This window comes from Hordeum vulgare, chromosome 2H (assembly GCF_904849725.1).
Source record: "Hordeum vulgare subsp. vulgare chromosome 2H, MorexV3_pseudomolecules_assembly, whole genome shotgun sequence".
NCBI classification, from domain to species: Eukaryota; Viridiplantae; Streptophyta; class Magnoliopsida; order Poales; family Poaceae; genus Hordeum; species Hordeum vulgare.
The window spans coordinates 652,025,037-652,052,856 of NC_058519.1; the positions used below are offsets into that span (position 1 = coordinate 652,025,037).

The 27,820-nt window shown below is 40.2% G+C and overlaps 2 protein-coding genes across 2 annotated transcripts; one reads left to right on the forward strand and one right to left on the reverse strand.

The window, feature by feature from the left end:
- Positions 1–16,452: 16,452 nt before the first annotated feature.
- On the reverse strand, positions 16,453–22,246 carry LOC123428917 (beta-1,3-galactosyltransferase GALT1-like). The gene is made up of 9 exons (XM_045113016.1): positions 22,102–22,246; positions 21,307–21,398; positions 20,710–20,767; positions 18,796–19,322; positions 18,313–18,594; positions 17,766–17,894; positions 17,459–17,638; positions 16,992–17,099; positions 16,453–16,814 (listed from the first exon to the last, which is right to left on the reverse strand). Exons 1-9 carry the CDS (start codon positions 22,244–22,246, stop codon positions 16,626–16,628), a joined length of 1,710 nt encoding a protein of 569 aa, XP_044968951.1. The 3' UTR covers positions 16,453–16,625.
- A 793-nt stretch (positions 22,247–23,039) lies between these two features.
- Positions 23,040–26,883, forward strand: LOC123428423 (calreticulin). The gene is made up of 14 exons (XM_045112623.1): positions 23,040–23,219; positions 23,863–23,970; positions 24,146–24,338; positions 24,418–24,676; positions 24,755–24,811; positions 25,004–25,051; positions 25,135–25,221; positions 25,308–25,365; positions 25,484–25,551; positions 25,633–25,728; positions 25,818–25,865; positions 26,329–26,367; positions 26,453–26,536; positions 26,641–26,883. Exons 1-14 carry the CDS (start codon positions 23,117–23,119, stop codon positions 26,650–26,652), a joined length of 1,260 nt encoding a protein of 419 aa, XP_044968558.1. The 5' UTR covers positions 23,040–23,116; the 3' UTR covers positions 26,653–26,883.
- The last annotated feature ends 937 nt before the right edge of the window (positions 26,884–27,820 follow it).

The following is a 27,820-nucleotide window of genomic DNA, read 5'->3' on the forward strand; positions in this document are numbered from 1 at the left end:
AAAAAATCCGATCGAAAATCTAGGAAACAGCAAGTATTCATCCACGTTTTCTTACGAAAAGCCCCTTTCTTTTATTTTGAATATAATTAAACTTACTTTTTTCCAATCTTTTTCAAAAAAGATACTCCTGCTTTTTTTGATCCAGTTTCGATTATTCTCCTCGATAGATTCTATCTTAAAACATACATTGCTAACACAATAAAACTTCCCATTTCTTTCTATTGAGATGAAAAAGAAGAAAAGTGGATTTCTAGTCACAGGCTGCAAAATTCAGAACAAATTGGAACCATTAACTAGAATTCTCTTTCTTTTTTGAATTGCAGTAGTGAACTACTCTTAAATCGGTATTATCTCCCCCCTTCAATTTCAATGGCATAATAAAATATTATGGCTTTATGCTTAATCCGTGTATAGGTGAACTTTAGGTCCGAGCAGCATTATTATCCAAAGATCCCCTTTATGTACATATCTCTATGGGGAATCGTGCTTTACTTTTTCAAAGTATTAAATTAAATATCTTGAATAAAAAAAGGAAATTTGCTCTCATATTAGAGTATAACCTCACTATATTGGCCTACCCAAGTGAAATTACGATAAAAGAAAAGCATGGATATGGGGAGAGGTGGATAATTAGATTGGCATGTACTTAAAAAAGGGACTTACTTTATTTTAGAATTCCACAATGAAATACTTAATTTTCTAGCAATTATACTACTCCGATCCGAAATAAAAAAGAACCCTCAAATTATTTTTAGAAATTAAAGTAAGCACGCTATTCTAAATCGAAGTAAAGTAAAACTTTCTAGTGTATTATATTACGGCTTTATTACATTCATAGAAAGGGGATAAAATGAGAAATCTTTGCCATTCAATCTGATTAGAATATTATAAAGTATAAGTGGCATAATTTTTTTTGTAGGAATATTTTAGCAATTCATTTTCATTTCATTTGTACCCCTGGTAAACTAGAATTTTCGTCGAAATGGTCTCTATTCATATGTATGAAATACATATATGAAATACGTATGTGGAGTTCCCTAGAATTTCATGTGATTCAGTAAACAGAATATAGATTCCATGATTGCTAGATCAATCCGTAGGGATTGATGAAGAGTGAGCTGATAATGGAATTTTTCTTTGATAAACAGGAAACTTAAGATTAAGATGCTCCGGAATGGAAACGAGGGAATGTCCACAATACCCGGATTTAGTCAGATCCAATTCGAGGGATTTTTTAGGTTCATTAATCAAGCCTTGGCAGAAGAACTTGACAAGTTTCCAACAATTAAAAATCCAGATCATGAAATTGCATTTCAATTATTTGCGAAAGGATATCAATTGCTAGAACCCTCGATAAAAGAAAGAGATGATGTGTATGAATCACTCACCTATTCTTCCGAATTATATGTATCTGCGAGATTAATTTTTGGTTTCGATGTGCAAAAGCAAACCATTTCTATCGGAAACATTCCTATAATGAATTCCTTAGGAACCTTTATTATAAATGGAATATACCGAATTGTGATCAATCAAATATTGCTAAGTCCTGGTATTTACTACCGCTCGGAATTAGATCATAAGGGAATTTCTATCTACACTGGGACTATAATATCAGATTGGGGAGGGAGATCGGAATTAGCAATTGATAAAGAAGAAAGGATATGGGCTCGCATGAGTAGAAAACAAAAGATATCTATTCTAGTTCTGTCATCAGCTATGGGTTCGAATCTAAGAGAAATTCTAGATAATGTTTCCTACCCTGAAATTTTCTTGTCTTTCCCGAATGCTAAGGAGAAGAAGAGGATTGAGTCAAAAGAAAAAGCTATTTTGGAGTTTAATCAACAATTTGCTTGTGTAGGTGGGGACCTGGTATTTTCGGAGTCCTTATGCGAGGAATTACAAAAGAAATTTTTTCAACAAAAATGTGAATTAGGAAGGATTGGTCGACGAAATATGAATCGGAGACTTAATCTTGATATACCTCAGAACAATACATTCTTGTTACCACGAGATGTATTGGCCGCTACGGATCATTTGATTGGAATGAAATTTGGAACGGGTATACTTGACGATGATGAGATGAATCACTTGAAAAATAAACGTATTCGTTCGGTTGCGGATCTGTTACAAGATCAATTCGGATTGGCTCTTGGTCGTTTACAACATGCAGTTCAAAAAACTATTTGTAGAGTATTCATACGTCAATCGAAACCGACTCCCCAAACTTTGGTAACTCCAACTTCAACTTCAATTTTATTAATAACTACTTATGAGACCTTTTTTGGCACATACCCATTATCTCAAGTTTTTGATCAAACGAATCCATTGACACAAACTGTTCATGGGAGAAAAGTGAGTTGTTTAGGTCCTGGAGGGTTGACGGGGAGAACCGCAAGTTTTCGGAGCCGAGATATTCATCCGAGTCACTATGGGCGTATTTGTCCAATTGACACGTCTGAAGGAATCAATGTTGGACTTACTGGATCCTTAGCAATTCATGCGAGAATTGATCACTTGTGGGGATCTATAGAGAGTCCGTTTTATGAAATATCTTCTGAGAAAGCAAAAGAAAAAAAAGAGAGACAGGTGGTTTATCTATCACCAAATAGAGATGAGTATTATATGATAGCAGCAGGAAATTCTTTGTCCTTGAATCAAGGTATTCAGGAAGAACAGGTTGTTCCAGCTAGATACCGCCAAGAATTCTTGACTATTGCATGGGAACAGATTCATGTTAGAAGTATTTTTCCTTTCCAATATTTTTCTATTGGGGGTTCTCTCATTCCTTTTATTGAGCACAATGATGCGAATCGGGCTTTAATGAGTTCTAATATGCAGCGCCAAGCAGTTCCACTTTCTCGGTCCGAGAAATGCATTGTTGGAACTGGATTGGAACGCCAAACAGCTCTAGATTCGAGGGTTTCCGTTATAGCCGAACGTGAGGGAAAGATCATTTCTACTGATAGTCATAAGATACTTTTATCAAGTAGTGGGAAGACTATAAGTATTCCTTTAGTTAACCACCGTCGCTCTAACAAAAATACTTGTATGCACCAAAAACCTCGGGTTCCACGGGGTAAATCCATTAAAAAAGGACAAATTTTAGCAGAAGGAGCTGCTACAGTTGGGGGGGAACTTGCTTTAGGAAAAAACGTATTAGTAGCTTATATGCCATGGGAAGGTTACAATTTTGAAGACGCGGTACTAATTAGCGAACGTTTGGTATATGAGGATATTTATACCTCTTTTCACATCCGGAAATATGAAATTCAGACGGATACGACAAGCCAGGGCTCCGTTGAAAAAATCACTAAAGAAATACCACATCTAGAAGAACATTTACTCCGCAATTTGGACAAAAATGGAGTTGTTAGGTTGGGATCCTGGGTAGAAACTGGTGATATTTTAGTAGGTAAATTAACGCCTCAGATAGCGAGCGAATCATCATATATCGCAGAAGCTGGATTATTACGGGCCATATTCGGCCTTGAGGTTTCCACTTCAAAAGAAACTTCTCTGAAATTACCTATAGCTGGAAGAGGGAGCGTTATCGATGTGAAATGGATCCAAAGGGACCCCCTCGACATAATGGTTCGTGTATATATTTTACAGAAACGTGAAATCAAAGTTGGGGATAAAGTAGCCGGAAGACATGGGAATAAAGGGATCATTTCCAAAATTTTGCCTAGGCAAGATATGCCCTATTTGCAAGATGGAACACCCGTTGATATGGTCTTCAATCCCTTAGGAGTACCCTCCCGAATGAATGTGGGACAAATATTTGAAAGCTCGCTCGGATTAGCGGGGGATCTGCTAAAGAAACATTATAGAATAGCACCCTTTGATGAGAGATATGAGCAAGAGGCTTCAAGAAAACTTGTGTTTTCAGAATTATATGAAGCCAGTAAAGAAACAAAAAATCCATGGGTATTTGAACCCGAGTACCCGGGAAAAAGCAGAATATTTGATGGAAGAACAGGCGACCCCTTTGAGCAACCTGTTCTAATAGGGAAGTCCTATATCTTAAAATTAATTCATCAAGTTGATGATAAAATTCATGGGCGTTCTACTGGGCCCTACTCACTTGTTACACAACAACCGGTTAGAGGAAGAGCCAAGCAAGGGGGACAACGAGTAGGAGAAATGGAAGTTTGGGCTTTAGAAGGATTTGGTGTTGCTCATATTTTACAAGAGATACTTACTTATAAATCTGACCATCTTATAGCTCGCCAAGAAATACTTAATGCTACGATCTGGGGAAAAAGAATACCTAATCATGAGGATCCTCCAGAATCTTTTCGAGTGCTCGTTCGAGAACTACGATCTTTCGCTCTAGAACTGAATCATTTCCTTGTATCTGAAAAGAACTTCCAGGTTAATAGGGAGGAAGTTTGATCGGAATAAATATAAATTCTTTTCTTATTTCTATTTTATGATTGACCAATATAAACATCAACAACTTCAAATTGGACTCGTTTCCCCTCAACAAATAAAGGCTTGGGCTAACAAAAACCTACCTAATGGAGAAGCCGTTGGCGAAGTCACAAGGCCCTCTACTTTTCATTATAAAACCGATAAACCAGAAAAAGATGGATTGTTTTGCGAAAGAATCTTTGGACCCATAAAAAGTGGGATTTGCGGTTGTGGCAATTCTCGAGCGAGCGGAGCTGAAAACGAAGACGAAAGATTTTGCCAAAAATGCGGGGTAGAATTTGTGGATTCTCGGATACGAAGATATCAAATGGGATACATCAAACTCGCAAGTCCCGTGACTCATGTGTGGTATTTGAAATGTCTTCCTAGTTATATCGCGAATCTTTTAGATAAACCTCTTAAGAAGTTGGAGGGCCTAGTATACGGCGATTTCTCTTTTGCTAGGACCAGCACTAAAAAACCCACTTTTTTACGATTACGAGGTTTATTCGAAGAGGAAATTGCATCCTGTAACCACAGCATTTCTCCCTTTTTTTCTACCCCAGGCTTTGCAACATTTCGAAATCGGGAAATTGCGACAGGAGCAGGTGCTATTAGAGAATAATTAGCAGATTTGGATTTGCGAATTATTATAGAGAATTCTTTGGTCGAATGGAAGGAATTAGAAGACGAGGGGTATAGTGGAGATGAGTGGGAAGATAGAAAGAGACGAATAAGAAAAGTTTTTTTGATTAGACGCATGCAATTGGCGAAACATTTTATTCAAACAAATGTAGAACCAAAATGGATGGTTTTGTGCTTATTACCGGTTCTTCCTCCCGAATTGAGACCTATTGTTTATAGGTCTAGAGATAAAGTAGTGACTTCAGACAATAATGAACTTTATAAGAGAGTTATCCGTCGGAACAACAATCTTGCCTATCTATTAAAAAGAAGTGAATTAGCGCCAGCAGATTTAGTAATGTGCCAGGAAAAATTGGTACAAGAAGCCGTGGATACACTTCTTGATAGTGGGTCCCGCGGGCAACCGACGAGGGATGGTCAAAATAAAGTATACAAATCACTTTCAGATGTAATTGAAGGTAAAGAGGGAAGGTTTCGCGAGACTCTGCTTGGGAAACGGGTCAATTACTCGGGGCGTTCTGTCATTGTTGTGGGTCCTTCGCTTTCATTACATCAATGTGGATTACCTCTAGAGATAGCAATAAAGCTTTTTCAGCTATTTGTAATTCGCGATTTAATCACGAAACGCGCCACTTCTAATGTCAGGATTGCTAAAAGGAAAATTTGGGAAAAGGAACCCATTGTATGGGAAATACTTCAAGAAGTTATGCGGGGACATCCTGTACTGTTAAATAGAGCACCTACTCTGCATAGATTAGGCATACATGCCTTTCAACCCACTTTAGTAGAGGGGCGTACTATTTCTTTACACCCATTAGTGTGTAAGGGTTTCAATGCAGACTTTGATGGAGATCAAATGGCTGTTCATCTACCTTTATCCTTGGAAGCTCAGGCGGAAGCCCGTTTACTTATGTTTTCTCATATGAATCTCTTATCTCCCGTTATTGGGGATCCTATTTGCGTACCAACCCAAGACATGCTTATCGGGCTTTATGTATTAACAATTGGAAAGCGTCGAGGTATTTGTGCAAATAGATATAATAGTTTCAGAAACTATCCAAATTTAAAAGTCAATTACAATAATAATAATTCTAAGTATAAGAAAGATAAAGAACCCCATTTTTCTAGTTCTTATGATGCACTGGGAGCTTATAGACAAAAACTAATCAGTTTAGATAGTCCCTTGTGGCTACGATGGAACCTGGATCAACGCGTCATTGGGTCAAGAGAAGTTCCGATTGAAATTCAATATGAATCTTTGGGGACTTATCATGAGATTTATGCTCACTATCTAATAATGGGAAATAGAAAAAAAGAAATTCGTTCGATATACATTCGAACCACTCTTGGTCATATTTCTTTTTATAGAGAAATAGAGGAAGCCGTACAAGGATTTAGTCACGCCTATTCATACACTACCTGAACAAGAAAGTTAGATTCGGCGATGCCCCTCCCCTTTGCTTTCGGGGGGCATTCCGATTTCCCTAGTATCATCATTATTTGCCATGCGAATCCAGATTGAGATTGAGGCAATTAAGTTAATTAAATTTTCGAATCACTGACTCAGGCCCATTGTCGAATCCTACTCAGCAATTGTCGAATCCTACTCAGCCGAAAAGGGGGTACTTATGTATGGCGGAACGGGCCAATCTGGTCTTTCATAATAAAGAGATAGACGGAACTGGTATGAAACGACTTATTAGCAGATTAATAGATCATTTTGGAATGGGATATACATCCCATATACTGGATCAACTAAAGACTCTGGGCTTCTATCAAGCCACTACTACATCGATTTCGTTAGGAATCGAGGATCTTTTAACAATACCCTCTAAGGGATGGTTAGTCCAAGACGCGGAACAACAGAGTTTTCTTTTGGAGAAACATTATTATTATGGGGCTGTACACGCGGTAGAAAATTACGCCAATCTGTTGAGATATGGTATGCGACAAGTGAATATTTGAAACAAGAAATGAATTCAAATTTTCGGATAATGGATCCTTCTAATCCAGTCTATCTAATGTCTTTTTCAGGAGCCAGAGGAAATGCATCTCAAGTACACCAATTAGTAGGTATGAGAGGATTAATGTCGGACCCTCAAGGACAAATGATTGATTTACCTATTCAAAGCAATTTACGCGAGGGACTTTCTTTGACAGAATATATAATTTCCTGCTATGGAGCCCGCAAATGGGTTGTAGATACTGCTGTACGAACAGCAGATGCTGGATATCTTACACGTAGACTTGTTGAAGTAGTTCAACATATTATTGTGCGTAGAAGAGATTGTGGTACTATCCGAGGTATTTTTGTAAGTCCTCAAAATGGGATGACGGAAAAACTTTTTGTCCAAACACTAATTGGTCATGTATTAGCACACGATATATATATCGGTTCACGATGCATTGCCGCGCGAAATCAAGATATTGGAATTGGATTAGTCAATCGATTCATAACTGCCTTTCGAGCACAACCATTTCGAGCACAACCAATATATATTAGAACCCCCTTTACTTGCCGAAGCACTTCTTGGATCTGTCAATTATGCTATGGCCGGAGTCCTACTCATAGTGATCTGGTGGAATTGGGAGAAGCCGTAGGTATTATTGCGGGTCAATCAATTGGGGAGCCAGGGACTCAACTAACATTAAGAACTTTTCATACTGGCGGAGTATTCACAGGGGTACTGCCGACCTTGTACAATCCCCTTCGAATGGAAAAATCCAATTCAATGAGAATTTGGTTCACCCCACACGTACCCGTCATGGACAGCCTGCTTTTCTATGTTATATAGACTTGCATGTAACTATTCAGAGTCAAGATATTCTATATAGTGTGAATATTCCCTCAAAAAGCTTGATTCTAGTGCAAAATGATCAATATGTAAAATCTGAACAAGTAATTGCGGAGATTCGTGCCGGAACGTCCACTTTACATTTTAAAGAAAGGGTACAAAAGCATATTTATTCTGAATCAGACGGCAAAATGCACTGGAGTACTGATGTTTACCATGCGCCCGAATATCAATATGGTAATCTTCGTCGATTACCAAAAACAAGCCATTTATGGATATTATCCGTAAGTATGTGCAGATCCAGTATATCGTCTTTTTCACTCCACAAGGATCAAGATCAAATGAATACTTATGGTAAAAAAGATAGGGAAATTCTTGATTATTCAACGTTGGATCGAATCATGTCCAATGGCCATTGGAATTTGATCTATCCTTCTATTTTTCAAGATAATTCAGATTTGTTGGCGAAAAAGCGAAGAAATAGGTTCGTCATTCCATTACAATATCATCAAGAACAAGAGAAAGAACTAATATCCTGTTTCGGGATTTCGATTGAAATCCCCTTTTTGGGTGTTTTACGTAGAAATACTATTTTTGCTTATTTTGACGATCCCCGATACAGAAAAGATAAAAAGGGTTCAGGAATTGTTAAATTTAGATATAGGACCCTAGAAGAAGAATATAGGACTCGAGCGGAAGACTCAGAAGAGGAATATGAGACCTTAAAATTTTGTTCATTACATTCCAATTTTTTTTCATTATATTCTAAAAAAATTCATGAAAAAAATAAAATATGCTTAACATATTTCATCAAATTCGAAAAATATTTTCAAATTTCAATTTGGGCATCAAATTCAAATTTGTTCATCGAGCTCCAAAATTGTTCATCATATCCAAAAATGTTTGTCCTAGACTAAATATGTTAATGAAAATCATAAAATGTTGTCGAAACCAAAATTCGTTCATCCAAAATTCTTTCATCAAATTCTGAAACGTATCATTGAATTTAAATTTTGCTCATCATCGTGCAATTTTTGGAATTCGCAAAGTTTTTTCTTTCAAATCATGAACGTTTTTTAAACCACAAGATTTTATGTTTTCTCGGATATTTTTCAAAAATTCACTTTTTCCGAAAGTTTGAACTTCTTAAAATTCAGATTGATCTTAGACCATGTTGAACGAAGAGTGTTCGAGTAGGCCACGAGGCTTTATTTCGGACCACATTGTTTGTCGCCATCCTTGAAATGACTCCAATTTTTTGACGACCTTGTATGACAAACCCAATGCACCCGAGGAGCAGATTTGAATTCGAGTGAAAAACTCATATTATGTGTAATTATATGGTGCAGCTGTGATTGGGGAAGAATAGAAGAGGGTTGTCAAGGAGTCACTGTCGATCTGGACAAGCCTCTCGTTTTCCAGGTATCATCTGCTCCGTCAATCTTTCTTAAGATTAATTGTTTGCAACAACTCTTCTAGGATTTTTTAGGCTTGTGTCTCCCTTGTATGCTTTTTAGTTTATGGATCTTGTACGGACATGGTGTATATGCTCCCCGATGAATAGTAGCATCAGAAAATAGTTAAAATTAAAACTTCTAATTTATTTTGTTATAAAATTTCACACATTTTTCAGAGGTTACCACAAAAAATGAAATTTTATAATTTGTTTATTATTACTCTTGATTTTACTGTTCGTCAAGGAGCATATGAGCTCGGGAGCAGAGTAGGACTTTTGATCTTGTACCCCCCTTTCCGGCTAGTTGATTGTTTATGTTGCATGTGTGTTGAATTATGTGTAATCATATGGTGCAACTTTGATCGGGGAAGATTAGAAGATGGTTCTCCAGGAGTTCACCGCCGATCTGAACAAGCCTCTCGTTTTCTAGGTATCATCTGCTCTGTTAAGGTTACTGGGTTTTCGAGAAGTTTTCCATTTTTTATAGTTTTCTTGGTGAGAAAAGGTTGATTAATGGCAGAACATGTTGTAACGTGCATACAGTGTTAGAAGTCATTCAAACCAGGCATTGATGCGTAATATGGGCATACCCATCTGGTTGGAAAAGTTGGGGGTCACTCGTGACATATTCAAAGAAATACTATGTTCAACGGAGAATGTTCAGATAGGCCAGAAGGGTCCATTTGGGAGCATCTCGTTTGTGAACATTTCTTAAATTGCCCCATTTTTTCACGGCCTTGTATGACCAATTCAAGACACCATGTCAAACTGGTTGGGGTTTTCGCTAAGTTTTGCATTTTCTGGAGTTTTCTAGGTTAAAAACATCAAATAGATGGTCGATCGTGTCAGAACTTGCATATGATACCGAAAGTCTTCCAAATCAGACATGCATGTCTACTATGGGCATGCTCACCTTCTTAGAAAAGTGGACCCATTTTAAGCATGTCCAAAAATAGTCTATGCTTAGTGGAGGATGTTTGGGTTGGATAGAAGAGTTTGTTTAAAAGCTCGTTGTTGTTTGACATCCGTCAAATGGCCTCATTGTTTTTCACCAGATTCTGTAACCAATTCAAGGCATCGTGCAAAGTTGTTGAATTTTTTACAACTTTATATTTTCAAGAGTTTTCTCGATGAAAAAGGGCTAATAAATGGTTGGTGTCGGAAGTTGTTCAATCTGACATGGATGTCTTATGTACGTCTGAGTCTATTACAATAAATTGGGATTATTTATCCATAATCGCAAAAACACCAGTTGAGAGTAGTGCGTCTGACTATGTCTGGCATATGCATCCGTGAGCATGTTGTTTTTTCTAATTTCCGTCATTATCAATCAATATGAACATTGTCTTATATTCTAATCATTTTGTTAAATTTGACAACAATGAGTTTCAAATTGTGCATCAAAACTTTACGAACATGAAAACGTTTTTTGCAAAATTGTTAACAAATTACCAGGAATTAGTAAAAAAATTAGTAAAAACTGCAAACCGCATACTTTTTAGAAAAGTATGAGTCTTTATTTGAAGTGCAAACAGTTTTGAACTTTGTGAACAAGAAATTAGAAACTGGAATATTTTATGAAATTCTTGAACATTTTAAAAACTGAAAAAAATATTTAGAAATAAGAAAAGTTTCTCGTATTCCAAACAATTTCAATTTAGTGAACAAGTTTCAAGGAGAAGAATAAAGATCCAAAGGAGAAAATGAATTAATAAAAAAGAGAAGGAAAAAAAATAGAAAAAAACCTAGAAAATAATTTTATTTTCATAAAATGTTAGTAAATTTGAAATTTTATTCTTAATTTAAAAAATACTGTTTAAAAGTGTTCGCATTTTCGGCAATCCTCTTAAAATCGAAAAGTGTTCGCATTGTCAGAAAAAATATATTCATAAATTTCAAAGCTATTCACGTTTTCAAGAAAATGTTCGCAAATCTGAAAATTATTTTTACTTTTTTATAAAAATGTTAGAGCTTTCAGAAAAATGTTCACGATGCTGAAAAATGTTCGGAAATATTCTTATATTTATAAAATGATCACAAAATCAATATATATTTGTAGCTTTCGTAAATAATGTTTGTATATTTTCAAAAATGTCATGTTTGCAAAAGAAGTTCAAATATTGATTTTTTTATTGTACTTTTTTAAAATGTACCTGTTTTCAAAAAACATTTCAAAAAATGAAAATACAATTTTTTTTGTGTGCTATAAAGAGACGCACAATACCCCTGTCGGTTTGTTACGGTGTCCAACCCGGTTATATAGTATCTCTTTGATCTACTACAGTACGTCCATTTTAGGTGATAAAAAAGAACAAAATTTCGTCTTTTGATCCTTTTGTGAAAGTTAACCCAAATCTTTCCCTGGTTTTTTATGAGATGGGGTTTTTCATCATATTGGTTGAGTTTGTCCCTTTACATCATGTCATCTTACTTAATGCATTACTTTGTTCTTCATGAACTTAATACTTTAGATGCACGCAGCAGTCGGTCGATGTGTGGAGTAATAGTAGTAGATGCAGAATCGTTTCGGTCTACTTGACACGTACGTGATGCCTATATGCATAATCATTGTCTTAGATATCTTCATAATTATTCGCTTTTCTATCAATTGCTCAACAATAATTTGTTCATCCACCGTATTATTTTCCTTTATGAGAGAAGCCTCTAGTGAAACATATGCCCCCAAGTCTATTTTCCATATTATATTTTCAGATCTATAAACCAAAAATAATTTATTGCAATTTATTAATTTTATTTCCGCAATCTTTTATACCTATCTCTATCAGATCTCATCCTTGCAAATAACTCTGAAGGGATAGACAATCCCTTTATAGCGTTGGGTGCAAGTGTCTAATTATTTGTGTAAGTACTACTATTGGGGCATTGCTTGTTCCTCCTATTGGGGCAAAGAGGGCGACCTCCCCGGTCCTCGAGAGGGTAGGGTCCCACGTATCTATCATCACTAAGTCTAAAAGATTATTGTAGTACAAATTAAATAGATTAAAATCCAAAAATTGTGGAGTTAGTCCATACAACTAACCAATAATGTTACCATTAAGGAACAACCAAATCTCATTGGCGCACTAAGTTTAGTGAGTGGACTGGTGTATGTGCAACCAAATCTCATAGATGTGCAACAAGTTGGACACACATTTATGTTTACTATATTTCTATGTTTAGTTTCATGCATGACTTCTTATTTGAAAAATGACATGACCCTTGTATACACTAGAAGAAATCAAGCATCCAGACAAGCCTAAAAAATAAATGGATCGTGCGTATGTAAAATTGAGTCTACGACATATTATGCCATCGATAATCGATGTAAACATGTAAAGATCATGTATATATTATCAACTTACTGAATGTAATTTGAAGCACATTTACAAACAATTAAATTTATATTGTAGAAGATTATATAAATATATTACCTAATAAAACACTATAAACAATTTGTAAGATATTAGTTGGATATTACGCTTTAGAGATCTTTACCATGATAGTTGATGGTATTGAAACATACGCGACCACATACACACAAGATATATATACATGCATCGTATAGTAAAAAAAGTAAATCGAAGAATTAATTTCATTGAAGCACACAATTTGAATTAAATGAAATAAAGTTTTCATTAAAATACATTAGAACTAATAACAAACAATTACAAACAATATTTAAAATATTACTATGTGGTTCGACACAAAAAACACCATTATATTGTTAACTATGTCAATTAAGTAATAGAAATTATACTCACCAACACTGTAATACAGTAAAAGTGCACTTGTATAAGTACAAATGTTTGGTATAAAAAGAGTTGTTTGTTTTAATTTGCCCCGGGTCTCAATCATGTTTGCATCGGCCTCACAAGTTTAGCTCCAAATGAGTTATTGTCGATGTGATAGAACTATAGGGCAACCCTTTGAGAGAGTTGTGCAAGCACTCAAATTGGCGATCAGTGAGACCAGGTAGCTCAGAAAAGCTCGCCGAAGTAATGTGATGACTCATAAGTATAGGAAATCAATCATAGTCCTTTCGATAAATAACAGTGTATAACCCAAGAGGAGCAAAAGGAAATGAGAAGAGGTTTTCAACAAGGTATTTGCTGCAAGTGTTGTGAGTAACAATGACACATATTTTTATTGCAAGATAATTTGTAATAAGGAACAAGTAACAATAGTAGAAAATGTGCACCAAGGGGTTGGTATATACCACATGAACAATATATACAGGCCATCAAACAATTTTCAAGCCCTAGTTACACAAAATATACGACGTCAACGTCGTCGCCATCGTTGTTCAAAATCATGCATGCGGTAACCAGTAGCAAGCTCTAGTAGTAGTGCTTGCCCAGCTAGCTCCTGAGCCGGAGTACATGTGAGTGTCTGCCATGGCAACAAACCCAACACCCTCGAGCATGATGTCTAGCAGGTGGCTCAGAGAAGCCATGATGGCCTCATCGCTGAAACCACCTTGCTCCATGACGGTGATGTACAGATCGGTGTGGACGTCGAGGGACTTGCTCTCTCTAATGGCGATCATCACCTCTTTCTCTTGCTATCAACCATATGGACGTGCTCAAAGGGCTTGTCAGGGCCATCAAAGACTGCCTTTGCATCCTGAGTGTCTAAGAATCCTCGCATGGGCGAACCGAGAGACTCACCCGAGCCGATGGCATGCTTGCGAGTTGCCAGCCCAAAGGAGAATATGTGTTGCATCTGATTATAGTTCTCGATGAGTGTGTTGAAAAACTCAACGTCTTTAGGGTGGTCCTAAGAAATAAACACAGTGTTGTTAGTTGAGAGCAGGCAATGGTTGATAGTGTGAAAACCAAAGGGGCATGAGCTAACCGCGACGTGGCCGGTGTAGTGCTCTGCCTCCAGAACGGTCGAGCAAGTGTTTATGATCACATGAGGCGCCGCTAAGGTTCTGAGCTTGGACACTTGGATCCATCGAACTCTCCACTTTCCGAGGTGGTTGTACACCTAGGTGGAGGTAACCTTCTAGCCACACAACTTGAACACCTACTTCGCAATGGTGTTCAAGTGCACCTCCTTGAAGCCTTGTGAGTCCTAACCCCACTAAATATGAGCTCACAAATCTTGTTAGGCACAAACGTGGGCATTAACGACTACCACTTCATGTTGTTCCACCTACCATCCTTATTTGTCTTTATGGGTGCCATTAGTGCAACGACATCAGTAGCAGTAGCACCAGTTGGCTCAACAAGCACAACTAGCAGGAAAAGAGAACCACATTCTGAAACCTCGAACATATCTGAATCAACTAGGATGCACTAATTGAGGGGGGAGGGGGCTGGGAGTCCTCAACATAGGACACAACGAACTGGCGGCTCTTAGATAGGACAATGGTCTGACTACGATCTTGGGTCTGTGTGGCCATGTCCTACAGTCATAGCATGCATTAATAGTAAGCATAGCACACACAACATGCAATCTACGAAATGAACATCATACATCACACCTAGCTACAAATTCATTGTGTTCATCACTATCATACTACTCTAGCATGCGATAAATCCACCACCAATAGGTACCACAACACACAATCTATCACATGCTCATAGATCGACACACGAATCAATCCTCCCACATGCTTGAACATCAAAACCTACCACCGCATGCCATTAGATATAGCTACAACGAGCATAGAGAACTGGGTGATTAAACTCATAGAGGCCATGACTGCAATTCGAGGGAGACGCGAGAACGGTTGGAGAAGATGAGGACACGAGTAGGACTGTCAGACGAAGAAGGAGCGCCGCTTACCTGCTCGTTGGTGCCGATTCGCGTTGGAGGAAAAATCGAAAGGGGGAAGAAGGATGACGAGAGTTTGGACGGTGAGTTGAAGGGGGCTAAATAGCGGGCAAACGAATCGACAAGAGATGAGGCGAAATCCCCTCGTCGATTTTTCAGAGACGCGGAGAGCTCGCGCCATCCTCATGGTCACATGAGCTCAACGCTACGTTCCCCTCCCATGTTGTGGTCGAGTCTGGCTCTCTAGAAACCGCCGATTCAAACGTTCCTAGCGAACGTAGCTCGCAGATACACACCAAACAATACACGTAGGCAATCAAACAAGCCGAGATTTTCCCACAAGGGCCTTGTTGAGGCTAATGCAACCTACTAAACACATCCTTTTTTTTGAATATTTGGACCTACCAAACACATCCTTATTGGCCCATGACAACGCAAGAGGATCACCTAGTACAACAATATCTTTAAAAAGAACTAATTCAACAATAAACTTACTATGTACTTTCTTCGTAAACTAATATAAAAGCATAATCTAAATACTTTTATATTAGTTTACTAGTATAGTACCCGTGCGTTGCCACGGAATAACAAAATGTGTGTATCAAGAAAAATGTAATGTGACATGAGGAATAGACTATCCACATATGATATCTCATGGTACTAAAATGGTAGATAAATACATCTCATCGTCATCCTCTCCCCTCCCTCTTCTCGACAGGAAACCTCCTTCCACGACACTTTATTTTCCGTGTTATCTTCCTCATACTTTGACGTGCACAATCTCTACTACTAAGTATCTTGTCCAATCCCTGTGTCTCGCGAGAGATTAAAATTTACAATGATATATAATATTATACAATCAAATTTCAAGAATTTTTTTTTAGCTTCTATAATGATTGTCACACGGGCACATTCCACACACTAAAATATGATGGTGCTTCAGTTATACAGTACAATATTAAAAATGCAGCTGGTAAAAATTAAGTCCTAAAAAATCCTAAACAAAAGGATAATATATTGTTGCTAGAGTCCTTTCCGAATGTGATTATGCGGACCTGGAAAGAAGAAATAAATTTCAATGCACTGGACGTGTATTAAACACATAAACTAAACACCACCTTGTAACCATGGAATGGTTCTCGAATAGCTTTATAACGGATGCAAAATGCATTCACTGATTTTTCTTGGCTAAAGCTGGGCCTCCAACTATCCTAAAAATGTAGCCCTGCGTTCTCGTATAATATGTTACAAGCAGCCACACAATCCTACCTATGGCCAAAAACCGAAGGGAACTACTACATATCTCCTACAAAAATATACGGTTGTAAGCCTCGGAGGTACTCCAGAATGCGGACACAAAAGAATGGCCGATGTCAGAAAAAATATTGTGGCCTGACAATTGTAATCAGAAACCATCAGCGAGAAGCTCTCTGGCTCCTCTTTCATGGATGTTCTCGAGCTCGTAGGTGTCAGCAAGTGGTGGCCATTAGAAAAATACAGAAGTTCGTTTACTCTTACTCGTTGCAACAGGTTCCTCACTTTGTTTTCTGGAATTTGTCCCAGAGGCACATCATCTGCCTAGGCTCCTGGTAGTGGGCAACCACATACCCATCCTCACAGCCTTCCACCAAGATCCTTCCATCGTTCTGGTATGTGAGATCGAAGCCTTCCTTCTTCATCTCATTGATCCATATTCCCATCGCCACATCCTCCAGCTTGAACACCTGCAAGTCAAAATCCCTTGTTAATATTCCACGCCACAGCAGGGAGAAACAGCTGGAGAACGTGGTGTTTTCTCTAGACTGCCTTCAGTATCGTTTCAGACTGAAGCAACTAAAGAGAATTCATTATCTCTGCTCGAAAAGAGGGTACCCTTGTAAAATTTTTAGAAGGGCGTGTACCTTTAGCTCCCCTCTTTTGTGTCTTCTGTAAATTTCTTTTGCTATATCCTGAGATACAATGTATCCTAGTCCATGTGCCCATGGGGAATAGCTCTCTTCAGGCCATTCCTACATAAAGGACAGAAGTAACAAATCAGATGATTAAGAACAGGTAGCATCAGAAGAATTTGCTAAGCATCTGCTACATGATAAATGATACTAATACACATGGCAGTCCAAAACAGAGATAGTGATAAGTTTCCATCAATTTTTTAATACTCCCTCCGTTCCAAAATATATGTCGTGGTTTTAGTTCAACCCGAACTAAAACCAGAACACTTATTTTGGAACAGAGGGAGTAATAAAAAAATAAGGTTCAATCACACAAACAAAGAGATTCCCTGTGCTGAAAACACGTTTGCATAATCCTGCAAATAAAGAACACGTTTGCATAATTGTGCAATAGGGAAAAAAGTTTAACACGTTACCTCTGAAGTTATGTACCACTTGTTGTACGGATCTCGATGAGGCTGAGAATCAGAATTGATGCGGCCATACAGCAGCCCATGGCTGATATTTACTTGACGCAGGGACAAAAGTATCTCATCTACACGAACAAAAGCATCATCATCGGTTTTCATAACATACTTGGCTGAAAGCACATTTGTCTGCATGAGAAAAGTGATGTCAGAAAATGCAGGCTGCAGGCAGAATTCCCAGGGTTCCACTGTACTCCTAAATAAAGAAATACCCGCAAAGAAATTAAAGAAATTCTACCAAAAAGTAGATACATACCCCATATATGCAAATAGCAATGGTCTTCCAAAGAATCAAGCTGTAATAATCAACAAATGGCATCAATTGGATGTCTCCATATGTCCGTCCTTCGTTCCAGAGCTCCTCGTTCACCACCTCATTTTTATGCTTTTATCAAAGAAGTCAAAGGGGTACATGAGTATTGACCATGAAGTGAAGAGCGGAAATTCTAGTATATAATAGAACACAAGAAGAGTTATCACAAAACTTCAAAAATTGTTGTCTTGTGATGAGGGGTAAGCAAGTACACAGTGAACGCAAATGCAATCAACAGAGGAGAAAGATCTTCAATAAGGTGGTCACTGCACAAGCATGATACCCCCACCCCAACCCACGCACAAAGTAAGGACTAAGCATGTTCGTTTGTGAGGAAAAGTATGAATAAAGCCTGTGTTATGCTGCTATCCATATGCAGCTCTACACCTATTATTTGACAAATATACACATATTGCATATATGTAGGTACAACAACTATATGGTATACAAATTACTGTAAGATATAATATCCTATGTCTTCCATCCTTACCAGGCCAACAAAGAACCGAACTGCGACTTTTCCTGAGCAGACAGCATCGTACTGCATCCAGGTTCTTCGAACCATCATTCTGCGTTTAAAATTATTTTCTATAGAGAATATCCCAATAAAAATATCAATGGATTTATCCGTAGGGACAGGTGGAGCCTTCAATATTTCCAAGTCAGTGACATGCTCAAAGTCCTCTGTTGTAGCCAAGCCACTTGCTAGCACAGACAACAATTTAATATCTCCTTCAATCCTTACTTCACCAACAAACCCAGGCTCCAAATCCTGGTAAAAATGTGGTACATTAGTAATAAGAACATACTTTGAAACAATTACATAAAATAGTTTGATAATGAGAGTATGGAATAATAACTTATACATACCATCGTAAGACGCAACAAAAAAATTGTTACCGTGGCAAAATCAGTTTGCCAGGACACTGTTACAAAATGCAATAGCAAAACGAATGTCTCATACACAACTCACCTCTCGAAATGCATAGGAAGTGACATGTTTCCCATCTACAATCATATGGATCCCCTCTGCTCCAACACGAAGAATTGTTATAGCAAGATATCCTTGATACAAAGAGGAGAGGCGGATCCCCGCCCGCGCTGCGCCCTTGTTCTTGGGCCGCCCGAGCACCTCCATCGCTCGACGCCGGCGAGGATGAGGAGAGGCGGATCCCCGCGCCCTCTTCTTGGGCCGCTCGAGCACCACCATCACTCGACGCCGGCGAGGAACAGGAGAGGAGGATCCCCGCCCACGCCGCGCCCGCTCTTGGGCCGCCCGAGCACCACCATCACTCGACGCCGGTGAGGATGAGGAGAGGCGGCCGTGGGTTTTTGGATGGCGTGTTCGGGACGGGGCTGAGGCAGGGGCGAGGCGGCTAGATCCGATCGGGTCCGGAGTGGTGGAACGAATCAGGGGTGGGTCGGGGCTAAGGATCTGGGTATCTTCTGACATTGCACATCGTACTAACATTTCCCCACATCTAAGGAGCTCTAAATGGTCTAGTAGATTAAAAATCCACTCAGAAGGTGCAAATATATACCCAGTTGACTGAATTATTCAAATGAGTAGAGATTATTTTGCGGGCTTTAATAGTAGAGATAGCAAAAAGTTCAAGATGTAGGATCGGGTTTCCTTTTCCATTAATTGTACATTTGTTGCTCTTCGTCACCTCTTTGAAAGCACACAGTACACTAAATTTTCTCGGGTTCGGTTCCCATACTTTTACATTGCTTAATACGAATGATGAATGGCTAAGCACCTATTTATTTCTAGGTTTGATATGTTGGTACATGCTGAGGAGAACGATATCGCTGGGTCTGCTCCTATTTTACGTCGATGCAAAGAAACAATGCAATCTATGTTGCATGTAAGTTTGTAAAATGTATTAGTTGGACACACTCCTATTTTTTGTTGGCACCACATCTCTTACCTTGCCTCTCAGATTTCTTATATCCGCGGGCGAATGTGGGATGACTCTGTACAGCGTGATAGATTATCAAATGTGGGTTGTTGGAAACTTACGTTGGTGGATACTTATCCTCTCCGAGCCTATTAATATTCGTGAAAGCTGCAAATTCAAGTAGTCAATTGCCATGAGGTGGACACTAACCGTCATCCAGGGTCCAGCCTATCAATCTTCGCTAATATATTAGTTTAACCTGCTCTCAGTCCAATAGTAATCTTGTATAACAGGAAAATATGATTTTTTCCTTCAGGTTATTGCTTGCTTGTTTTAAAGCATAAACCAGATGGGAATGTGCTATTTTTGGCGAGTAATCATGCGATTCTAGCTAAGCCCCATCAATTTAATTTAGTCCATAGCCATGGATGGTGTAAAGAAAATCCGTACCATTATCTTTACATGAATGCCTTTGTCGGGGCTGATTTTCCCTATTTAAATTGGTTGTCCAAATGTCTTCTTGACGCTTTTATACATGGGCCATCAAATTTCTTAAGCTGGTTCTCAAATTTCCTAGGCCGGTGCTTAGAGTGTGCACAGAAAGAATTACTGGACCATGCAGATGTGCTTTTCATAACATTTAGCATTGAAATATTCCGTACAAAATATTATGCTCCTATTCACATATGTTTAAAGATACTTTTCACATACTACAACACTCGTCTGGGAAATACAACACTACACCAAAATTTTGAAGAAATAAACAGTTGCCAATCCAATGTAAGCTTGTAGGATAGATGTGTCCAAAAGAAATATATTTGGAGATGTAATCTATCCAAATTTTGCTACCTAGTTTTCTTACTGAATTCAACTTAATTCAAGCAAAATACTTGGCATGGCAGAGTAAATGGAGACATACTCATGTAAAATGACAGAGGGGGGGGGGCGATAATGAAGAACTCCGCCTGTAACAGCTAGTTACTGACCGTTGTTGTGAGAGGAGATGCAGCCCACATTAGGAAGAATGCCAACCACCACTGTACCCTGATAACGAGACCACCAGTAATGTTAAAAGATTATACAACAGGAGAAATTGCTACATGAAAACAGTATATAGGCACATAATTGCAATAGTTATACATTGGATGGGTGAGTAAATAGACACATGCTCATATAAATTGATGGAGTGGGGGCAATACTGATTGCATTACTATGTTCATAGGAAATGGTAAAAAGTACACTGTAACTTCTTTTTTGAAGTTATTACTTGATACAACTTCTGATTTATCCACTAATCTATGTGGATACTTTTGGAGCTAACTTGCCATTTCGTTGATCTAACTTATAGAGGCCCTGGTTGTCCTTTATAAATTTTAAAGTTGTGCATAAAAAAATTCAAGCAGCTAACGCAATATTTATGCACAGAGGTTAGGTTAGCTGAAACCAAATCAAAGTGAATACGATGATAGTCATAAGTTTATTTGACTTTTTTCTGTACTCCTTAAAATCAGAATCCGAATCTTAGATCATGATTAGTATTTAATGCATTTTTCTGCAACCACCAAACAGAGCACTTCACGTACAGCCTGTGCATGCGCTCCTGGTTTTTCTTCTTCTATGCATCTTTCTGCTTTTCTTCTTCTATGCATGCGCTCCTGCAGCAATAGTCGAAGATCTGAGGAATACAGCCATCAACAGGAAATATTTGGGCAACCAATTGAGGTTATTGAGGCATATACAACCATAGTCGCGAGCGTGTGAGATCTCCATCTAGTCGATTAGTCGGGCCTAACAAAGCAATCTATGCAAATGTTGTAGGAATGAAAAACTCTCTCAAAAATGAATCAAGAAGACATGGTTGGGTCCTCAAGTAATCACTCGGGCATCAATCAGAGTCTGTCAAAGTACCTCTTCAAGCAGCAGACACATCTCGCCGTGCCCGTCCAACCATGACCAGCTCCTCGTCCAGCCAAGGACACCGACACGCCGCAAACTCCTGGCTCATGGAGTTGGCATGTCTTCGGCCGAGTGTTCGTCGCGAGTGACTCGGTCGACGAGGCGCCATCCAAACGGGAGATGTCCCCGTATCATGAGGACACCAAGCACTACTGATGTCCTCCTCCTCCTCGAGATGGGCAAGGCCAACACCCTCCTTCCGTCATCGCGGTCTCCACACCATGTTAACCTGCAGGAAAGTGGCAGATAGGAGAAAAAGGTGAGGAGGAGAGGGTGGATCCACACAAGGAAGGATGGGAAGGTCCTACCTATGCAATGCCGGCGACGGATCCTGCGAGCTTCACCTCGCCATTGCCGGTTCCGGTGGGTTCTGACGCGGAAACCCTAGCCTCGAGCGAGGATGCGGGACCTGAGGCACGGACCTGGACGGAGGGGAGGGAGGGGCGGATCTGAGCATGGGGTTAACCGCAAATCGGAGCCAGCCCGAGTCCAACGGCGTTTCCTCGCGACGGACGCCTTGTAGGGCTCCTCCACGAGGCCGACCATCACGTCCATGGAGCGGACCATGGAGCGGATCCCGGGGGGCGTCCTTCTTCGCCCTCCGACGGACAAGGAGGTGGCGCCGGGTCTCGGGGAGAGGGTGCATCGGGGTGGTTGCGAGGGAGAGGGTGGGGGAGAGAGATCTGGGGATGGAGACCGACGGGGAAAGTGGAGGGCGTGCAGGTCGTTTTGGATATTTTTTTTCTGCGTTTTTTTGGTTCGGGATGGGTAAGACGAGGTAAGATCGCTGGGAGAGGTCGAACCATCGCTAGGTTGAACCATCACGATGTTCGATCGTGCTTTAATAGTAGAGATTAGAGAGAGAGAGTATTTTACAATTGTCAGACGATCCATCCTGGATCTGTGACTTTGCTTTCGCCCCACTGACATGCGGTCCCGCCCCACACGGACCCACCGATCACCCATCTATGCCATCCATCATCCTATCCGCACACGCCAACGCCCACGCACGACCCGGATTGCGTCGCATATTCGCGGCATCTGACCCAAGAAACGCCGCATTTTACCATTTCCAGCTCCCACGCACGCACGCGCAACCTACCCGCACCAAAACGGCCGGCCAAAACCCCCAAAAAACCTCGGGCTATAATAAAGCCGGGCCCGCGCCTCGCCTCGCCTCTCCACGTCCCGAGCGGCCCCAAACACGTCGAAACGTCCGCGTGGCGCGCTCCCACTGGCCAGCGCCCCATGCCGGCGCCCGCCATTGGCCAGTGACGGCAGGCCGCGGCCGCCAGCGTGGCACCCGCGCGTCAGCCTCAGGGCCCCTATTAAGCAAGCGCTTCGGCGAAACCGATAGGGAGGGGGGTTCCGATCGGATCGGGAAAAAAGCTCTTGAGTCTCGACTGGTGTGTGCGAGCGCCGCCGCCGCCGCCCGAGATGGCGATCCGCCGTGGCTCCTCCTGCGCCGTCCTCGCCCTGCTCGCGCTCGCCTCCGTCGCCGCCGTCGCCGCCGACGTCTTCTTCCAGGAGAAGTTCGAAGGTGAGCTCCCCCTGCCGCCCGCCCTGCCCGATCCGATCCCATCTCCAGCAGTGCTGTCTAGTGGTGGTTGAGCTGCTGGCCTTACTTTGTTTCGATCTGTGATCTGTGGGGTTCAGCCGCATTACGGCCAACGTTGCCGGTGGTTAGGGATCTAGCGATCAGTGCGGTTTCATGTCGAATTGTCTGCGAGTTTGTGCTCCCTTCTCCATTTTTACTAGATAGTTGCTGATGTGATCTAGAGGATCTGAATCTGCCGCTCGCTTCGGTTGGACTAGTATCTTCTACTTCCATGACGTGATCACTGTGACAACTTGATCTCATAGCAGTCACCCATACGTGAAACGAAACCAATCTAGGTTCAGGTCTTCGTGGCCCACATGTGAATTGTAGACGCCGTTAACAGTTTATGGCAACCACATGGTTTCAGTTCGACTCTTGTCATGCTAGATCATCCCGGTTTCATATGGTATCTGTAGGATCTATAAATAGGACATAGTAGTATAAACGGCATTGCTCTGTCAACTCAGATCAGCACTCTACAGGACCTGAGCTTCCTACATTTTTCCTAATTACTAGTTCGAGTAAGGTGAACTGTATATCTGCTAATTTTAGCCTTCTTGACGGATTCTTATTGTCTGATCAGATGGCTGGGAAAGCCGGTGGGTCAAGTCTGAGTGGAAGAAGGACGAGAACATGGCTGGTGAATGGAACCACACATCTGGAAAATGGCATGGAGATGCTGAGGACAAAGGTGAATTACCCAGAGCTCTGTCTATCTCATTCAGGGAAACTTGATTTGAGAATTTTTTTCTTACGGCTTACTAATGAGACCTTGATCCTTGAATCTGGATGTAGCATCCAAACCTCTTGAGATTTTTTTTTCTTGCGGTTACTAATGAGACCTTGATCCTTGAATCTGGATGTAGGTATCCAAACCTCTGAGGACTACAGGTTCTACGCCATCTCTGCGGAGTACCCTGAGTTCAGCAACAAGGACAAGACACTCGTGCTGCAGTTCACGGTGAAGCATGAGCAGAAGCTTGATTGCGGTGGTGGTTACGTCAAGTTGCTTGGAGGTGATGTTGACCAGAAGAAATTCGGTGGCGACACACCCTACGGGTAGCTGTTCTCTTCTGCTCTTGTGCTGATGTGCATACCCTCCTGCTTAATTTACTGAACTTGTGCTTCTGTGCTACAGCATTATGTTTGGACCCGATATCTGTGGGTACAGCACCAAGAAGGTTCACACTATTCTTACCAAGAACGGCAAGAACCATTTGATCAAGAAGGATGTGCCTTGCGAGACTGATCAGCTGTCGCATGTGTACACTTTGATCATCCGCCCTGATGCTACATACAGCATTCTCATTGACAATGAAGAGAAGCAAACTGGAAGCATCTACGAGCACTGGGATATTCTTCCTCCCAAGGAAATCAAGGACCCAGAAGCTAAGAAGGTACATTCTGGAGTTTGCTTATAATTTTGTTGCTTGCTCATTTCAAGTGTCAAAGGCTGATCTGTCTCGTGATTGCAGCCAGAGGACTGGGATGACAAGGAGTACATTCCTGATCCTGAGGACGTCAAGCCAGAGGTAGTTTTCTTTGTTTCTACAATGTTGATACTCGCATGAATTGATGAATAATGATGTGATCAGAACTAGCGCTTTGTGTTACAGCCACTTGCCACTTCTCAGTTAGCTATAAATTTATTTCCATTTTCTAGTAGTGTATCTTCTTTTTATGCAATATATGAGTATATATGACTCATCGTTGGTTATTTTCAGGGCTATGATGATATTCCCAAGGAAGTCACTGACCCTGATGCTAAGAAGGTAAACGCGTAGTTTGATATGGCACTGTCTGTCATATGATGTACAACAGTCTGTTTTAACATTCCTTGATGCGATTACTTCAGCCTGAGGATTGGGATGATGAGGAAGATGGTGAATGGACTGCCCCAACCATCCCCAACCCAGAGTACAAGGGCCCATGGAAGCAAAAGGTATGCCTGTTTTTTCTGTCTATTAAAAACAACTTTTATAAGCAATGCTTATTTTGATGTCTAATAAACTTTGTTTCTTATGCCAGAAAATCAAGAACCCTAACTACCAGGGCAAATGGAAGGCACCTATGATTGCCAACCCAGGTATATTTTTACCTGGAACAAAACCTAGTGTCTCAGACTTAAACTTCTGATTATGAAATGTTTTGTGTATTGAATTGTATGACGACTCATGCTCTTGTTTCTTTATTGTGCTTCACAGACTTCCAGGATGATCCTTACATCTACGCTTTTGACAGCCTGAAGTACATTGGAATCGAGCTGTGGCAGGTAGGTTCTGATTGCCGAGTAACTCTGTCAGTTTGTTCAGGAAGACAGAACATATAGTCATGCCTTTTCTTGTGTCTGCAGGTTAAGTCAGGAACGTTGTTTGACAACATTCTCATCACTGACGATGCTGCTTTGGCCAAGACATTTGCCGAAGAGACCTGGGCCAAGCACAAGGATGTATGTTGCATTTTACCTAGGATCTGTCATGTACTCATTTGATTGTTGATCCAGTGTGTACTGATGGTTCTGAATCTTGCAACTTGCAGGCTGAGAAGGCTGCTTTTGACGAGGCTGAAAAGAAGAAGGAAGAGGAGGTAAATTCCCTGGCCGCATCAATGTTCCCCTAGTTTATTGGCTCAATCTGTGTATTATACTCCCTCCGTCCCAAAATAAGTGACTCAAAAGTGACTCAACTTTGTACTAAAGTTAGTACATAATTGAGTCATTTTTCATTCACTTATTTTGGGATGGAGGGAGTAGTTTACATGCCATTTTTCTTGCTTTCTTGGGTGCATCCCTCGAGGTCCTGCAGATGCTAAATTTTAAATTGAAGATGTAGCTCATGCAACCAGTAGTCCTCTATCTCCCCCCTTTAGTAAATGCAATCATAATGTGACAAGAAGTCTAATTGATTGTGTCATCTGTGTTATAGCAACATTCTTCTTTTTGGTGACTGGAATTATTTCTCCTAAATTGTTGTTATTACAATAGGACTTGTTGTTCTGTTTGTCCTTGTGCGCTCATTATTGATTATCAATGTTACTTGTTTGTTACCAGGATGCTTCCAAGGCCGGTGAGGACGATGATGACTTGGATGTAAGCTTTGTCTTCTATCTGAATGCTATTGCCTTCTGAATATTCTTGATCAACTAGACCTAACTGAACTGCACTTTCTTCACAGGATGAGGATGCCGACGATGAGGACAAGGACGACAAGGCTGGGTCTGATGCTGAGGATGACAAGGATTCTGATGATGAGAAGCACGTAAGTTGCTCCCCTCCCTGTTCTGATAATGCATTTGTTGTCTTATAATTTGCTTTTCCTCTTCTTGTTTCCTTACCCTTTTCCCTTGCAATTTCCTTTTCCAGGATGAGCTCTAGATGACAAGGAAGAGAGGAGGCTGCCTTTGCCTTTGCGCTGCTGCCAGGATTTATTAGTTGTCTCTCATTATGATGTTCCCCTTTTTGTGATCAGAAACTTGACAAGTTACTGTGTGTAGAAGAACAACATCACCGTGGGATCTTTGTAGCGCTTTTGTAGTTCGATTTTTACTGGAAGGGAACTTATAGTCGTTAAACGAGGAAAAAAATAAGAAAAATCTTGCAGTAGCCTGTCTGCATCTTTTCCTTTGGTAGTACTCACATGCTACGACTTGCCAAATTAGAGACGCCCTCTTGGGCTAATGATGCGTTGCGGCCTGGCATCATGTTCAGACATGAAATATAACCAGGAGCAACTTAATTGACGTCAATTTGACAAGTTGCTAGGAACCCGAGTGATGTTCCTTATTTCCCACAAGGATCCTTGCTCAACGCTTGAGACTTTAAATATAACCAGGAGCAACCTAGTTATCTCTCACAAGAGTTAACCTATTTCTTGTCGAATTTTGTAGCCTCTTGAGCTAAAGGTGAATTTTGTAGCCAAGTCCTTTATAAAATGCACCATGTCTTGCAAGATTAGAATTGACTTCTGGAGAAGAACATATAATTGTCTAAAAAGGGGCATCAAATTTGCATCGCTTAACCTCTAGAGCCAAGTTTACATCAATAGATGACTATGCGGGAGCAAAATTTGCATTACCAAATGCTAACTGATGATGTGAGAAAACTGTAACACCTCTTGCAACACCTTAGAGTTCGAGTTTGTTTTTTGTGAATACTTTATTCCAAATCACAATTTTGCATCTGGAGATGCTCATTCATTCATATAAATTGCTTTATGTCCATCAAAATGATTTCTGATTTATGATCCCTCCCCTTTATATACCCAAGCTCAAGTACACCTAAACAAAATGCTATAATTTCTAACATCCTGTAAAATTCGATAAAATACTACACGACATTTTAAAATATAATTTTCGGGAGGTGGACATCAACATGTGTTCAGACATTCTGTAAAAAATCATCTAGAAAAGACATCCATTGACTAAAAAATTGGGACTAAAAAACATGCATTTGGAGCGCTCATTTTGTTTTTACACAAACCACTATGGATGTCTTTTGGTTGCAAATGTTTGCCAGGATGCCAAAATACTTGTTGATGTTCATC

Excerpts from the sequence above, each read along its gene's own strand:
- LOC123428423 (XM_045112623.1), top strand. The coding sequence starts at position 23,117 with ATGGCGATCCGCCGTGGCTCCTCCTGCGCCGTCCTCGCCCTGCTCGCG. Across the intron at positions 23,220-23,862 it reads CTTCCAGGAGAAGTTCGAAG|ATGGCTGGGAAAGCCGGTGG; the intron begins GTGAGCTCCCCC and ends TTGTCTGATCAG. Across the intron at positions 25,222-25,307 it reads AGGGCCCATGGAAGCAAAAG|AAAATCAAGAACCCTAACTA; the intron begins GTATGCCTGTTT and ends TTCTTATGCCAG.
- LOC123428917 (XM_045113016.1), bottom strand. The coding sequence starts at position 22,246 with ATGGTCCGCTCCATGGACGTGATGGTCGGCCTCGTGGAGGAGCCCTAC. Across the intron at positions 18,595-18,795 it reads CTTCCTATGCATTTCGAGAG|GATTTGGAGCCTGGGTTTGT; the intron begins GTGAGTTGTGTA and ends CATTTTTACCAG. Across the intron at positions 16,815-16,991 it reads ACAAAAGAGGGGAGCTAAAG|GTGTTCAAGCTGGAGGATGT; the intron begins GTACACGCCCTT and ends TTTGACTTGCAG.